This window comes from Littorina saxatilis, linkage group LG3, assembly GCF_037325665.1.
Source record: "Littorina saxatilis isolate snail1 linkage group LG3, US_GU_Lsax_2.0, whole genome shotgun sequence".
Classification (NCBI taxonomy): Eukaryota; Metazoa; Mollusca; class Gastropoda; order Littorinimorpha; family Littorinidae; genus Littorina; species Littorina saxatilis.
This window is the reverse complement of record NC_090247.1, coordinates 23,650,180-23,667,790: the sequence shown is the minus strand read 5'-3', so window position 1 is coordinate 23,667,790 and position 17,611 is coordinate 23,650,180. Positions and strand designations below refer to the sequence as shown.

General features: G+C 43.0%; 2 protein-coding genes across 2 annotated transcripts in view; one reads left to right on the top strand and one right to left on the bottom strand.

Annotated features, from left to right (window-relative positions):
• The window catches only part of LOC138961925 (dynein axonemal heavy chain 1-like), a 158,284-nt gene extending 157,606 nt beyond the window's left edge, over positions 1–678 (bottom strand). The window contains exon 1 of the mRNA XM_070333604.1: positions 554–678. The gene's annotated coding sequence lies outside the window, so the exon portion shown is untranslated. The remainder of the gene's footprint in view (positions 1–553) is intronic.
• Positions 679–3,993: 3,315 nt separating this feature from the next.
• LOC138961921 (kinesin-like protein KIF25) overlaps positions 3,994–17,611 on the top strand; it is a 27,656-nt gene continuing 14,038 nt past the window's right edge. Inside the window, exons 1-6 of the mRNA XM_070333592.1 lie at positions 3,994–4,171; positions 8,751–8,939; positions 11,417–11,555; positions 12,283–12,386; positions 14,246–14,334; positions 14,688–14,730. Coding sequence (XP_070189693.1) covers positions 4,103–4,171; positions 8,751–8,939; positions 11,417–11,555; positions 12,283–12,386; positions 14,246–14,334; positions 14,688–14,730 — 633 coding nt within the window. The 5' untranslated portion in view covers positions 3,994–4,102. The remainder of the gene's footprint in view (positions 4,172–8,750; positions 8,940–11,416; positions 11,556–12,282; positions 12,387–14,245; positions 14,335–14,687; positions 14,731–17,611) is intronic.

Here is a 17,611-nt window from a genome sequence, read left to right as displayed (position 1 = left end):
TACTACGTTTTGCTTTTTGCCCGGAGGCGAGCTCGACCAGCTCTAGTTCTTAGCCGAGCCCAAAAGCAAAAAGAAAAGAAAAGTGTTTGAAGTAAGAATAACAAAACAACAACATAACCAAATAAAACAACAACAAAACAAAATAAAACCTAAGCCTAACTCTACCTAACTGGGGGTTTGTCTTTGAAAGTTTGTGCCACCCATTTCGTGAACAATTCACGGGTGTCGGCTGCCACAGTGACTGTTCTTTCTTGCAGGTTGTTCCAGTCCGGTATTGGGAAGGAAGAAAAACTTTCTGTATTGCGTTCAAGGAGGAGTTGGGAATGACTCCGCCTTGTCTGGCAGGTGCAGGGATGATTTTGTTCTTTTTGACAAGAGCCTGGTTGCAGCACAGGCAGAAGGTATCGTTCACCGGACCAACACTATCTTAATAAGACTACTAGTATTATTATGAGAGTGTTGGTCCAGTGAACGATACCTTCCGCCTGTGGTTGCAGATGATTTTGCGCAGCATGGATAGCCTTGCAACTTACCCACCTTGTGTCTTACCCACCTTCGAAATTTCTGAAGCTGAAGGAATGAAATTTACTTTGGTCCGCTGCTACTGTTTCAGAATATCACAATCTTTTGAAAGCCAGAAATAAAAGAATTTCTGTCCGTCAGCATTGCCATACACGGCTGACGTCATGAACGGCGTCATCGCAAGACAAATATGATGACGTTGATAACAAATGGCGTAACAATGGAAGCCAAGCTCACGTGCTGATCGCTCGTCACGTTCTAGATTCTTCACACATTAAAATTAATGAGCTTGTGTCAAAGCGCCGGTCGATCGAAATATCCTACTTCTTTATCCTTTCCGTAGTCTAGTATTACTACTATTATTCACTACCTGAATAATAGTAGTAATACTACAGTAAGGATAAAGGAGTACTCTACTTAAGTAAGTACGGCTACTTAGCCGGTGTCACGAACTGAAACCTCTGCTGAACAATCCTTCTCATTGCGATCAATGCGCATGCGCCAATCTTGGAAAAATGCGACCCTTTGTCTTTGACAGGGACGTAGCAGACCCACAACATTTGGTACGGCGAGGGGAAATAAAGCCAATTTTCTTCCCAGGTCCATTGATCGACGTAATGTGGATGTGTTTGTGAACTCACTGTTTCTTCTCACATCTGCTTTTGTTCTAGTTATTACCCCTGACTGATTTATGAGGATGACTGTGATCATCGGATTACTTTAAAAAAAAAACCAAGTCTAAAATTTGGTACGGCGATCGCCGTACCGCGTCCTACGTCCCTGTTTGACCGAACGAACCATGCCGGTTAGGGTTAGGGGTGGGGGGGGGGGGTGAGGTTAGGTTAGGGTTAGGATTAGGGTTAGGGTAAGGGTTAGGGTTAGGTTGTTCACGACCTGATTAATCTCCCCATGTTAGCGCATGCGCATTGACCGCAATGAGAAGGATTTTTCAGGCAAAGTTTTCATTTTAACATGTGACACCGGCGCCTTGATATAGGGGAAGGGCTCCTAGTATGGACCGGCACCTGTTCTGACAAACTAGCGGCGCTGGAGCGCTCAAAAAAGTTTTATTCGCTGTATTCACCCTCTCTGGATAACTTGCACATGTCAAAACAGTTGCAGAAACACAAATCTCAAAACCGTGAGGCTTTTTCTCTTTTTTTCACTTTTGGCAGCGTTCACTCTAAATTTGCCGCCCAAAACGGACTCGTTTCTGTCCACAGCCAAAGCTTTTATCACACAAAAATTGCTATATATGACAGCTTAGACCGCATTTGTTACATTTTAGCAGTGTTGACCCCGAGTTTCTACTGCAAACAAAAAATAATAGCAAAATCTCAAAGTATGTGCGAGTCCCCTAATATGGACCACCTTTAACAAATCGAAGAAAATAAAAGCTAAAGGCTATGTTCATTAATTCATTAAGAAGCCTGCTGGAAATAACCTATAACCAGCCCTCGAGACTTAAAAAAAAATAACAAAAAGTCTTCTTTTCGTGGAAGTTGATAATTTCACTTATTTTCACTTTGTTTTTGATAAGCTTCTTTAGTTTCCTGGTGTGCTTCAAATAATGCTCTCATCAACCCGAAACAGATAAATCTAAAGCATATTTGAATAAGTCTGACTTGTACACTAAGTTGTATCATGTTATTTTGAAGTATAGGGGGCTTTTTACAGTGATTCGTGAAGGTCGCTTCACTGGTCCATATTAGGCGCCCAGGCTCCTAATATGGACCATTTGTGATTTTTTCTTTATTTAATTTTTGCTGAATGTCTATCAAAGCTATTTCACTCTAATTAGGCCTAACGGTTAACATAAGAGAGAAGGACTACCAAACACAAAATGAAACTTCTTCGCAAGAAAACAAGCTAGTTATCAGCATGAAACAAAAAGTGGTCCATATTAGGAGCCCTTCCCCTACAATAAGTTCGTGTGATCAGTTCTTCACTGCGCACCTGCACCACTTACTCGGTGGACTGAAAGGCTTCACTTGAACATTTCCCGAACAAACGGCGCAGCATCCATAAACCAGGGCCCTCAGACACTCTCATCCTACTGGCTGAGCTGGTTCTGAACCTGAATTAGGCCTACGTGTGATTTGAGTGAAAAGGCACAGATGACTGGGGCCGATGTGATGGGGAAAAATGGGACCGTAGCTTGAGCTACCTTTCTTTTCCTGTGATTGTTGCCGGGAGGAGCAACTTCTCCAGACATACTGACAAAAAACCAGTCCAAGAAGTCTACATGTAGGCCTATACAATTAGCAAACCAGTCCCTGAAGTCTGCAGGCGACACTGGCACTGAAGATGGCACGGTGCCACCTTGACTCCGAGCCGCATCGATGTCATAGTGACTGCCACAAAGAATTGATCCAGTTTGTTCAAATCTTCCACTTTGGCCAGGAACTGTACTTTCGGGAATTCCCCAGTGGCGATCAGTCGTTGTCCTTGACATGAAGGTCAGCCTGAAGACTGACCGGCCATCTCAGTCGGCACGTGCATCACAACATACCAATAGAATATGATGTAGGCCTAACTCAGTCGGCCATGCTGTGAACTTCCCGCGAGTTTTTTTTTTTTTTTACAGCAGCAGGTGCAAATCATGTGATACTACGTCAGTTTAAGATCTCAGGCCAGTCTCCCACCTGCATACCTAACTCAGTTTCACGGCGTCCGTGTCACTAGTTTCTTAATTCCACCGTGCCAGGCTGAATGTGTTCATATTCACGCTTCACGCTCTCTTCCAGAAAACGCGATGTCATCAATATACTCCACTGCTACAGAATAATCATTATCTGTCAGTTCAAGTTGATGCACAGGCGGAAGGTATCGTTCACTGGACCACTACTTTCATAGAACCTGGTCCAGTGAACGATACCTTCCGCCTGTGGTTGATGCCCTCGGCGTCCGGCGGCCTCAGTCAGTGCTCTCCTTCGCGTGCGGGAAAACACAAGGGCGGATCAATTCACTTTGGAGGGGGGGGGGGGGGGGTACAAAATGACTGCGAAGATACAAGTTGACGGCGCCGAAGGCGCCTAAGCCTCTAGGGGGGTCCGGGGGCATGGCCCCCCGGAAATTTTTTTTATCCAAATAACCTAAAAAGCGCAAATAACCTAAAAAGGTTCCAAGCGGCGTAAAATTCCTGATCCAAAGAAGCAAAATAGAGCTATCTGGTGCATCCTGAGCCAATAAATTACCTCTTTTTTGGGTGGGTGGGGGGGTGGGTTACGTAACCCGTGTAACCCCCCCCCCCAGATCCGCCCTTGTTTAATAATTTAAAACATTACTATATTCTATGTGTGTGTGAGTGTGTAAGAGAGAGAGAGAGAGAGAGAGAGAGAGAGAGGGAGAGATTGAGAGACGGAGAGAGTGGCTCCGGCGATTTCAGGGGCGGTTCTGACAGGGACGGACAAGGGACGTAACGCTATACTTTCCAATAGAGTTGTCTTTCTTGTTGTGCAGACGCACAAAAATGGCGGACTGCCTGAACTTGTTGGGACTATGAGAGATCAGATTTCATACCCTGCTCTCTAGCGATTTATACAACCATCAGACAGAAGATCACGACATAGCAGCAATCATGCCACTAGGATTGGACAGAAGTAATTTTTTCGCCGAGAAGGTGAAAACTCTGGAGAAAAGTCTGCGCGTAAGTTTCTACTTTTGTTGACTTCGGTATACAAAAATACATGCACACACACACACACACACACACACACACACACACACACACACACACACACACACACACACACACACACACTATGGAACTGTGGAAGAAAGGAAATTATCATCTCTCTCTCTCTCTCTCTCTCTCTCTCTCTCTCTCTCTCTCTCACCACTTTATAAAACTAAACACTCCTCTTCCTAGGATATATGTAACCGGAGCCCTAGAGAGGGTCCGTATCCTCATTATTTGTTCTCAGGGGGAGGCTGAAGATTGCCGAGGAGAGCAACTATTTATCTTCCTTTACTCTAGCCCTATGTAATGTAGTTGCACAATCAGTTTAGTCTATGCCTCGCGTTGTGTTCAATACATGTGCCTACAATACTAGCCGACCTCGGTATTCAGAGGAAACCCTGTGCGTTTCTTAGTAATCTAGACTGTGTGTTACATAAATATTGTGATGTGTGTTTTGGATGTTAGAACTTGCCACGTACAGTTTTAACAACGCATGTTTACAGGACAACAGTCAAGGAGAGGCAGAAGTTACAATACATGACACCAAACCAAGCTCACACACTTACGTTCTTTCACCGACACACGCATGTTCACACTCACCTCTCGTACGTACAGTGGTGTTCACCATAACTCATAGGAAACAGTTACAAGGTTTTTATATTTACACTATAATACATGAAAAGCAAGTAAACAAACCCATCAAACAAAGCACCAAACAATCCCATGGGTGGGAGTTCCTCCGTCTCAGACGGATTTCCGTCTCAGAGAAATTTTGACAATTTTTTTTTTTTTTTTTTTTTTTTTTTGCGCCCTCATAGTCATCTCATACTGTGTTATGCCAAATGGACTGATAGTGCACTTTTTGTTGTTTCTAATGCTTGCCAGGTCCCTAAAATTTTTAGTTTTTGTTACTTTTTGTATCTCCAACAAGGTTCTTATTTATCAGAATTAAACTCAGGAGAGGCCAGAGAAACCCTTTTAAATTCATAAAATTCGTTTTCGGCCGGGGGCCTTCGCCCCCCTGGACCCCCCACCAGGGCGCTGCCCCTGGACCCCGCCGGGGCCTTGGCGGCCCCTGGACCCCGGCCTTAAAAAAAGTTCAGTCTTGGAACAATTTTGGGCTCCCACCCATGCAATCCTTAACTTACCTAGCGTTTACCCCCAACTCAGTCCGATCAGTAACTAGCACCTACGGCTCTTTTCTTGTGTAAGCTTATATCATTCCTGCTCTGTTTCACACACCAGACAGACACGGCAACAACACGTATACTCAACACTGAAAGACGGAACGAACATACAAACGTTCAGCATTTAAATACGACGCTGAGAGACAACGATCAAGCAGAACACACAGCATTTAAATTCAACGCTGAGAGACAACGATCAAGCAGAACACACAGCATTTAAATTCAACGCTGAGAGACAAAACGAACAAGCAGAACACACAGCATTTAAATTCAACGCTGAGAGACAAAACGAACAAGCAGAACACACAGCATTTAAATTCAACGCTGAGAGGCAAAACGAACAACGAAACAGAGACAGATGAAAGTGATAGAGAGTACACACTTATGCAGCGTGTAAGAGAGAGAGAAAGGGACGAGGGAAAGAGAGCAAGCACTTATTCAGCGCTGACTGACGAGACTCGCAGAGCGCGCCGGCCTCTTTTATACTCTCTCCAAAACTCAGTATCCTCTGTGATCGCTGTGGGCTGGCTGTAAGGGAGGGGATGGGGGTATCTACAGGAAAGGTGGGGGTGACTAGAAGGAAGGTGGGGTCACTGAGTACCTGCAACTCTGAGCTAGTAGGGCTCTCCCGCTACAGATACACCTATTTAAATCAAGTCTTGTTTATTCAGGAAGCAGCCTCTGGAACGCTCTTCCGGACGCCCTGCGCCAATCCACCAATACGGATTCTCTTAGAACCAAATATTCTTTCCATTTAATGAACTCTATGAACAAATAAACTTGATTGGTATGTTCTCTTTGTATACAGTTGTTCATTATCGGAATTATGGTTTATTGTGACAAAATCACGAAGATTTGGCTCTGTAATACATTGTTTTGCTGAGCTAATGTATTGTTGCAAAGTATGCTTACTTTGCGTTTATCTTCATTGCTTTACACCCAGTTTTGAACACAACCTTATGATCTACAATGCTTCTACATAATGTGCTTCATGTACATAAACTTATATGTTCTACCATTAAAGGCACAGTAAGCCTCCCGTAAACCATCACAGAGCTCCCCGAGCGTCTACATACAGTACAAGCATACTTCCATTTGAACGCTCACCGAACGGGAACATCCTGGCTGCTTTCTGTCGAGCGTGAGAAATTTTCAAAGAATTTATTTTCGTGGACTTGGTCTTCTACAACAATGGCGCCTCGTTTTGGTGCTGGACGGCTGTTATGATACCGGAAATCACGCCCGGACAGTAAGCCTCCCGTAAACCATCACAGATACTGTCAGGCTTTTACACACAGTACAAACACCCTTCCATTTGAACGCTCACCAAACGGGAACATCCTAGGTGCCCTACGTAAAGAGCGAACAATTTTTAAAGAATTAATTTTGCAGATTGTCTCGAACACTTTTTGGACCCATCCTGAACTCAGGTCAAACATGAGTTACTTCCCTTCGGGTCTCATTCTATCGATGTAAACTGGCGATAGCCGTGAATCGATGATTATCAAAATGTTTTGGGACCGTGGTGCGTTTTTGCGCTAGACCTAACTTTTAAAATCTAAATAATAAATTGACAGCTTGTTACACAAACATTCTTTAATCATAAAAGAATTCTTTTTTCATCAAGACAAGATCAGTACAATTCGAAGTTGTGAAAGTTTGAAAAAAGAAAAACCCGGAAGCAGGGTCACGCAAGGGTCGTAGCAGACGACGGTTTATGCATATCGCCGTTCCTCTCAACAGTCAAAAGCCATCGCTAGAGTTCTTGTGAACCACAGCCGTTTGTTTCGTGCATAAAAACGTGCTATTGTAAATAAGCTCACATCGAGTCGCATTCAAATAACTAACTGACGACTACATTGTGAAAAAGGGAAACTGGATCACACGGGTTCACAATGGCTCAGGGGTAAGATAAACCACGCAAAAATAAATTCTTTGAAAATTGTTCGCTCTTTACGGAGGGCACCTAGGATGTTCTCAATCGGTGAGTGTTTAAATGAAAGGGTGTTTGTACTGTGTGTAAAAGCCTGACCGTATCTGTGATGGTTTACAGGAGGCTTACTGTGCCTTTAATGTTTTTATGTAACCTTTTTTTTTTCCCTAGTCATAGTTATAGTAAAATAGTTTAGTCCCTCTTTAGGGCGAGGGCCAGATGCAAAAAATCTATGCTTATTCTTGTCACCCTCGAAAAATAAAGATTTGTCATTCTCTCTCTCTCTCTCTCTCTCTCTCTCTCTCTCTCTCTCTCTCTCTATCTCTCTCTCTCTATCTCTCTCTCTCTCTCTCTCTCTCTCTCTCTCTCTCTCTCTCTCTGTTACCTCAAAACTGAGTGTAAATGCTACATTGAGTAAAATGTGAAAGGGAAGGAAAAGAGTCCTACTCATAGTGATACATAAAATAATGAGAAAACTGAATGTAGTTGATTACATAAAATAATGAGAAAACTGAATGTAGTTGATTCATTTGTGTTCCGGAAGATGTTTGATGTGCAGGTGGGTCCCATTTTAACGTACTCAGCTAAGTTTGGGACTAGTCACTCTACATAGTTGACGTGAAACCGGTTGAATATATATGTGCTATTAAGAGGTGTTTAAATGTGCTGCTGCATTCCTCAGATCAAATAGAACACAGAAAACCAGGAGATAAATAATGTACTTTTTACGAGAAATTCTGTGAAATGTATGACATTTTGGATTAATTAAGTTTACAGGACTTCCACAGCTAGACCAGACTTTTCCAATGCTCCCCTTATTATTAACATGAATCTTAATTGCAAACACAACTGTGTGTTCTACTACCACTGTGCAACCTGAGGCACAAACTTAGTTTCTTCATGGATATATATATAGAAAAGAGTCACTAGAAACCTACACTTTAATAAATACATTTTTGAAAATGTAAAAACAATTTGAACTTATGTGTTATTTCATGAATATATATAATGTGAACAGAATTGAAACATGTTGTTTAAACCAACTTACATAAATTTGTATGGTCTTCACACATGTGTGGTCTAAGCTTATACCCCTTGGCAGGGATGGCCAAATCGTCCGCCCGATCGCCAGGGGTGAGTAAAGAATCCGCCGAGCTAGTAGAAACCGTCTGGTAGAAACCGTCTGGCAACTCGCCTGGCTGGCCAGTGAAAATTCTGGTCCAATGCAACACTTGTGGTTGTAACATCGAGTTTCAAAGCCATAAACACTGCAGATGCAGCAACTGTGATATGTACCGGGCCAGTAGAATTTCTGGCGGGCTATGACTTGCTTGAAGTTACTCCCTTGGCTGGCAAGTTAAAATTTTGAAATTTGGCCATCCCTGCTTGGTTCACCCTGCAACTTTGTTCACCTTGCACCTTACAGTCGCGAGACGAGCGGGTTGCCGGCCTGGAGACGGAGAATGCCATGCTGTACCTCAAGCTGGCCCAGCTGAGAGGTCACCTCCAGGCGTCCCGTAACCAGGCCAATGCCTCTGAGGATGCCAGTGACAGACACACAGTGTACCGGACGCACATCATGACGCGCACAGGAGAAATGCGCAGGGAAGTTCAGGTAGGATTTCAGTCTTTTAGACAAGCCTTGCAATACTTAGGCAACTTCCCAGGTGAGATCAGGTGTTATCTCCATGTTTTGAATACATATGGGTTCTTCTCTGGAGTTGCAGGTACCACAGAGGGTTATTGGATTGAAATAAAAAGTTTGATAGTTTTGTTCGTTACTACGCTTATTTATGTGTGTCTGAATGTTGCTTGATGATGTTAAAGCTACTAAATAATACTTGCACTAAAAAATAAAGTGTTGTGTATTCGTAATTTGGGCGAATACGTCAAATCGAGAGGCCAAAATGGCGGATAATTTGTGACATGCTGTTTTATGAAGCAATAACTCGGTCCTACAGAATGAAAGAAACATAAAAAAGCACATGAACAGTTTATAACTTACCAAAATATGCATGCATTTTCAGTAGAAAGTACTGTTTGCAGAAGATCAACACAATCTGAAATAGTAACCATAGTTTAATGTGGTCAGACTTCGTAAGTGTGGTTTCACAGCAGCCCGAGTTTCATTTGCACAACAGACCCACTCATCACAAAGGCACGACTGTTTTTGGCTGACACTACTTTAGCACACTTGCGACGTACCGTCACCGCTAGCAGACGGTTTGAAGTTTGATTTATCGTCTGCTAGATCTGGTTACGATGATATACGAACACTCGTTGCTGTGCTAAAGGTAAGATTTGTTCCAATATATATATGCATTTGCAGTGATGTATCAATTAATTAAGTGATGCAGTGATTAATTGTTGTGCAAGGTTTAAAACTGTAGTTTGTTTTGACTTTCATGAGCTTTGTTTGTGAATTGAAGACAATAACGGCGTGTGAGTCTGTAGATCGAGATCAAGTAACCAAAGGGAAGTAATCTATAGATCGAAAGTTCGTCGCTGACTGGTTTTGACAAACCTGGCAGTGGAACGAAATTCAGATGTGGATGGGGCAGTGAATACTGGGACGGGGCGGTTTGGGAGCAAACTGGGACAAGGAACAAGGGTCGGGAGAAAAAACAAGAGAAGAAAAAGAAGAAAGCGAAGAGAGAGATGAGAAAAAGGAGAAGAAAAACAGAAGGAAAAAAAAATCAACAAAAAAAGAAGTAAGCAAAGAACTAAGAAAGAAAAAAGAGAGAGGGAGAAAAAAAAGAAGAAAAGTTGAGAGGGGAAAAAAAATCAGACAAAAAAAAATCATGAAATAGCTTTATTTATAAAGTTTTATGCTCACACTGTCCTACAGATCATATGAACACAATGTTGATCAATTATAGAAGTAAGTTAAGTTTTTGACCCCCATGTCACAGTTTGGTACCCAGCTCCAGAGAACAACCCATATGTTACAACTCGCACAGAGAAATTCTGACAGACAAACAAACAAAAAGTACTGGCTACAGGTAAAATGTTTTCTGGAAAAAAAAAGAATGAAAGAAATCCATTGTATTGGACATACAGAATACTGGTTGCAGGTAATTCTACTCTTTTAGCGTTTTGCAGCATTAAAAAAACCCACAGTTACAGTAGCTGTAAGTAGATTTGTGTGTTCTGCCAAGTCTGAAGAAGGAAGTTTATTTTACCAATGTCATGCTGCAGAAAAAAAAGGAAAAAAAAAGAAGTACGCCCCTTTAAAGACCATCCAAGTCAAGAATTCCCCCTTTTGAGACCTTTTATTGGTACAAAGTAACATGTTCTGTTCATAACCTATCCAGTGTGCGAGGTCTGGCCTGGAATTATACCGCGTCAGATAGAGCGCTGTGTAGTTACAATGTATATGATAACGTGCAGGGGCGGACCTAGGGGGGGGTTCCTGGGTGCCCGGAACCCCCCCCCCCCCCACCCCACATCCGGTTTTTTTTTTACCTTGTTATCTTCCACGAGAGGCCTCCGATTGACCTAAAAATATAAAATTCCTTCAGCATCTGGGGGGTTTTGCCCCCCAGACCCCCCACCAGGGCTTTGCCCATGGACCCCACCGGGGCCTGAGCGGCCCCTGGACCCCTGCTCCAATTTGGAACCCCCCCCTTATCCACAACTAGGTCCGCCCCTGACGTGTATGTGTGTGTGCTACAGACGCTGAAGACAGAGCGCGGCTTAGCCCTGGAACTACCGGGTCAGATGGAGCGCTGTGTAGTTATAAGAGAACAATGTGTGTGTGTGTGTGCTACAGACGCTGAAGAAGGAGCTATCCAGTGTGCGCGGCTTAGCCTTGAAATTACCGGGTCAGATGGAGCGCTGTGTAGTTATAAAATAACACGTGTGTGTGTGTGTGCTGCAGACGCTGAAGAAGGAGCTATCGAGTGTGCGCGGCTTAGCCCTGGAACTACCGGGTCAGATGGAGCGCTGTGTATAGTTATAAGAGAACGTATGTGTGTGTGCGCTACATATGCTGAAGAAGGAGCTATCGAGTGTGCGCGGCCTAGCCCCGGAATTACCGGGTCAGATGGAGCGCTCTGTAGTTATAAGATAACACGGGTGTGTGTGCTACAGACGCTGAAGAAGGAGCTATCCAGTGTGCGAGGCCTGGCCCTGGAATTACCGCGTCAGATGGAGCGCAGTCTGCAGCGTGCCAACAACGTGCTGCAACACCACGACAACGTCATGCAGTCACACACCTCCAACATCACAGGTAGGACACTATAAACACAAGTGTGCTGTTTGCTTTCGAGAGGAAGATCACTGGGCAACTCTGTCACCCATAATTTATTTTTGATTTTGGAGCCAATTGCTGGGACTCGCGCTGTAGAAAAGTTGTTTGTTATTATTATATTGTTGTGTTATGTTGCAGTGCTGGCAGACCAAGTGGGACGGATTCAGCTACCTGCGTTATATGTCATGTTGTGACGCATGTCAAGTTGTGATCTCCGTCATGTTGTGACGTGTGTCATGTCATGTTGTGACGCATGTCAAGTTGTGATCTGTCATGTTGTGACATGTGTCATATGGTGTGTTTTGACGTATGTCATGTTGTGATGTGTGTCGTATCATGTTGTGACGTGTGTCGTGTTGTGACCTGTGTCATGTTGTGATGTGTGTCATGTTGTGACCTGTGTCTTGTGATGTATGTCATGTTGTGGTGTGTGTCATGTTGTGATGTGTGTCATGTCATGATCTCTGTCATGTTGTGATGTGTGTCATGTTGTGACGTGTGTCGTATCATGTTGTGACGTGTGTCGTGTTGTGACCTGTGTCATGTTGTGATGTGTGTCATGTTGTGACCTCTGTCTTGTGATGTATGTCATGTTGTGGTGTGTGTCATGTTGTGATGTGTGTCATGTCATGATCTCTGTCATGTTGTGATGTGTGTCATGTTGTGACGTGTGTCATGTTGTGACGTGTGTCATGTCGTGTTGCAGTGCTGGCAGACCAGGTGGGACAGATGCAGCTGTCACTGAGCGAGATGACGGAGCGACACGCCAAGGAGAAGAAGAGACGGCAGGAGCTTCACAACGTTCTCATGGTCAGTGCTTGTTACCATTCTAGTGTATAGTGTACCATATGGTCTTCGGCTCATGCTGATAATCCATTTTCTTGACATGTCTGTTATCACTTGCTAACTGTCAGCATATTAGAAATAACTTATAATATCATGCTCTTGATCTCTTGATAGCCACCACATGGTCCATTCCTTAACGTGGTGAGGTGGTTTGCATGTCTTGGTGACCCTAAGAGCTATGCCAGCGGGAGTGTAAACTCCTGGCAGGGCTTCCCAAGCTGGACAGGTCGAAGGGTAGAGGCCAGACTAATATAGACCAAACTTGTGCTCACAGGGCAGGTCCTTGGGCCATGAGCTAAGGGTGAGGTAACCCTGACAGAAACCTCGAGTGCTGAAGACGTATGTGTTGGGCCACATGGCGCACTCCAACAAACCACAACACTACGCATCAACTGCCATTATGACACCTGGAGACAGAATTGACAGTAATGGTGCTCGCCCTAAGATCGAAAAGAAGATCTCTTGATAGCACTCCTTTTTCTATTGACTGCTTTCATCAATTAAGCCAAAATGTAACGTAAGGCCTGAGCTTTTCTGACAGTGCTTCGTGTTTCCTATCTTATGGACACTGCTTCAGCTTATACAATGTCATGTTCTCCTTGCCACATGTCAACTTTGTGCTTTTTTTTACGCTTACATTTGACATTTAGTCAAGTTTTGACTAAATGTTTTAACATAGAGGGGGAATCGAGACGAGGGTCGTGGTGTATGTGTGTGTGTGTGTGTGTGTGTCTGTGCGTAGAGCGATTCAGACTAAACTACTGGACCGATCTTTATGAAATTTGACATGAGAGTTCCTGGGTATGAAATCCCCGAACGTTTTTTTCATTTTTTGGATAAATGTCTTTGATGACGTCATATCCGGATTTTCGTGAAAGTTGAGGCGGCACTGTCACGCCCTCATTTTTCAACCAAATTGGTTGAAATTTTGGTCAAGTAATCTTCGATGAAGCCCGGACTTCGGTATTGCATTTCAGCTTGGTGGCTTAAAAATTAGGGGGAATCGAGACGAGGGTCGTGGTGTATGTGTGTGTGTGTGTGTCTGTGTCTGTGCGTGTGTGTGTGTAGAGCGATTCAGACCAAACTACTGGACCGATCTTTATGAAATTTGACATGAGAGTTCCTGGGAATGATATCCCCGGACATTTTTTTTCTTTTTTTCGATAAATACTTTTGATGACGTCATATCCGGCTTTTTGTAAAAGTTAAGGCGGCACTGTCACACCCTCATTTTTCAATCAAATTGATTGAAATTTTTGTAAAGCAATCTTCGACGAAGGCCGGACTTCGGTATTGCATTTCAGCTTGGTGGCTTAACAATTAATTAATGACTTTGGTCATTAAAAATCTGAAAATTGTAATAATTTTTTTTTTGGTATAAAACAATCCAAATTTACCTTCATCTTATTCTACATCATTTCCTGATTCCAAAAACATATAAATGTTATATTTGGATTAAAAACAAGCTCTGAAAATTAAAAATATAAAAATTATGATCAAAATTAAATTTCCGAAATCGATTTAAAAACAATTTCATCTTATTCCTTGTCGGTTCCTGATTCCAAAAACATATAGATATAATATGTTTGGATTAAAAACACGCTCAGAAAGTTAAAACGAAGAGAGGTGCAGAAAAGTGTGCTTATGCAGCACAGCGAAACCACTACCGCGCTGAACAGGCTCGTCAGTTTCACTCCGTTATGCACAAGCGGCGGACTACGGTCATTGTGAAAAAATGCAGTGCGTTCAGTTTCGTTCTGTGAGTTCCACAGCTTGACTAAATGTAGTAATTTCGCCTTACGCGACTTGTTTTTTGTTTCCAGGAATTACGTGGGAATATCCGTGTCCACTGTCGGCTGAGGCCACTGATGGAGTTTGACTGTGGAAATGAAGACCTGGCTTCTCTAGGCAGGTAGGGTTGGTGTTTCCACCTGATGGCCTGCTAGGATGCGAATGTAACATCTAACACTGTGTGTGCTGTTGACAGTGGGAAATGCCTCCTCTCAAATCACATACATAAGAAAATCATTCTGCTCACAGAACGATTTTAGCTAAGTTGTGGATGTTGTAGGTGAGATTGGCATGATATTCTTGATTAGCAAGGGTCATGTCAACCTGAACAAAGTAAGTTTAGAGGATTTGTGCTGTGTGCTAAGATCAAAAAGACTCTTGATTGCATAACCAAAATCCATACCTTTATGTGACGGGCACATGGAAGAAAACGTGAAAGAGAGCATATTGAATGTGTTTGTGTTTTCTGTTCAGACAGGGCACCAAGTCAGAAGTGGTTGTTCATCCTGTGGATGATGTGAGTAAGGTTACAGTGACACACACAGGGTATATATGGCCTTGGCTCAGAAATGGCGTCGAACTCCACTTTCCCCCCACTCGGGTTATTCATGGCCTAATTTCTGTGAACAGAGCCACAGAAGGACAACGGAAAGAGATTTCTTGGATCTAAGACATGTTTACCTTTCCGTTTTCACTTCAAGTCGATAGCCGATGTTGTTCTTTTGGTCGCTGTGACGCAATTTGTGCTAACTATCGGCCGAGTTTTCTCGATTTGTTTGTGACATTTTACAGTGGGTCTAATTAGATTAATTTATTGCGATAGTGTTCGAGGACATAACATAGAAAATGAAGTTTTCCTGTTCTGCAAAGGCTGATGAAATCATAGAGTATCTTTCGGGCAGAAACGGTCAATGCATCGCCGAGTATTTTCCGGAAACAAACGAAGTGATGTTCATCACGTATTGTCGTAAGGAAACACGCGGATGAATCGTTCACTACAATGAGTTATCAAAAAATACAATCGCCGTTGTTCACTCAAATATTTGATGAGACTAGACCCGAGTATTATTTGCTGGATCAAAATTCATGGTTTGCGTTGTAGTTTGTACAGAAAATGGCTTCATAGGTGAAATGTGTCAATTTGCTGTAAGATGCATCGTGATGAACTACATTTTTGATCGGACTAATATTTTATCGGAAAGGTGTGAGCGGTCACATTCCATTGTTTTAGGCGCGAAATCAATAAAGGGTGAAGCGTCATTGTGAATGAAGTCGTCATGGACGAAGGAAATAGAGAACGTAAAGGTAAATGTTTTGCTGTAATTGTGTTATCTAGCGTGATGAACTGCGTGGCTATGAATAAATGTTTGTAGTTTGTTAATTTGTCACAATGCAACGATGTTTGTTTTTCTGTATTGTTTAGCAAGTACTTGTGCGTAGTTTCCGATCTTGAGACAATTTTCAATTCGATTCCTACATGTGAAAAAAAATAAAAATGTGTATCGATCTTTTGTAAAGTGATGAACTTACATTTTATAGAAACAATTTAATGAAAGACTGGAGAAATAATCATAACTGGCATGATTTCACCAATAATTTGAAAAAAATAAAACCGTCAGCATGTTGTTATTTTGATAGACAAATGCAATGCCTAATGTCGACGTAGTTCATCACTTTTCAACAAATAAATTACACTGATCTAAAAGATAGCGATTTTTGTTATTTTAGAAATCAGTCATGAAAAAAATGCCTTAATCTAATTGTTTACCACGGATCTTCATATAGTTTTGATAAAATCAAACTTATCTCCTAGAATTACTTAATTGGCGTAGTTCATAACCTTACAGCAAGCATCTATTGCCAAATGTGTGTAAAGTGATGAACAAAGGTAACTTTTTTTTCCTTTGTCATTGATTGGAATTTTTTAAACAGTTACCTTTTACTTGTGTCAAGTTCAAAATCTGGGATGTTCAACTAATTACAAAATGTCTTCAAGTCACATGAGCATGCACAGTTCAGGGGCGGACGAGGGGGGGGTTTCAGGGGTTTCCGGAAACCCCCCCCCCAGCCAAAATTTTTTTTTTTAAATGGTGTTTTTTTTGGGTATTAATCAGTGACAAAATCTGCTGCCTGAAACTGGTAATGATCATCCTCAAAATGCACCAGATTGCACCATTTTGCATCCTTTTTTACAAAATTTTCCGGGGGGGCATGCCCCCGGACCCCCCTAGCAAGCTAGGCGCTTTGCGCCGTCGGCTCGGCGCTTCGCGCCTTCACACCCATATCTTCACAATATACTTTTGGAAACCCCCCCCCATAAAATGAACTGATCCGCCCCTGCAGTTCATCATCTTACATCTGAGGTGCGTTGCATAGAGCGTTTCGATCTGTTCGCGAAGAGACACACAGTTTTCATGTTGTAGGAAACGCTATGTTCGCGGCGAACTGTTCGCGGCGAACTCAATTCTACCCTCTCTACCTATTTTCAAGTAAATGGACCCATCTCTTCGCTGACAGCCGAGTCAATGCATGTATATTGGGGGCGATCATCCGAACAGTCGCTTTGTACTTGGAACAGCCCTCCCTACCCGCACTGACAAAAGTAGACGAGTCCAATCGCTTACAGCTCAGTCCATGAGTACATTTTAGGGGTGACGGTATGCAGTGGCCCTCAGGATATCTGTGTGTGTGTGTGTGTGTTTGAGTTTCGTACCCCACGTGGAGAAACAGGGTCTTTCCTGTTCTTTTTTTTGGTGGTCAGATTTGACAGTTAGATTTCTTGTCGAGTCCGTGGAAAAGCGTTGTGGTCTTCATTTCATTCAATAAAGGTGAATGTTTAGGAGTAAAAAGCCCGTGTGCGCGGGCTATCTCTCTCTCTCTCTCTCTCTCTCTCTCTCTCTCTCTCTCTCTCTCTCTCTCTCTCTCTCTCTCTCTCTCTCTCTCTCTCTCTCTCTCTCTCTCTCTCTCTCTCTCTCTCTCTCTCTCTCTCTCTCTCTCTCTCTCTCTCCGTGTCTCTGTCTTTCTCTCCGTGTCTCTGTCTTTCTCTTTCTCTCTCTGTTCGTCTGTCTGTCTCTCCCTCCCTTTCTTTTTCTGTCACGATCTCTCTACCTGTCTCTCTTTCTCTCTCCCTCTCTCTGTCTCTCTCTCTCTTTCTCTCTCTCTCTCTGTTCGTCTGTCTGTCTCTTCCTCCCTTTCTTTCTCTTTCTCGATCTCTCTACCTGTCTCTCTCTCGCCCCCCTCGCCCTTCCGCACACACGCGCGCGTATACACACACACACGCACACACACACACAAACAAACACACACACACATACACACCCACACACACACACACACACACACAAACACACATATATGTTTACATACACACATACACACGCGCGCACTCACTCACTCAC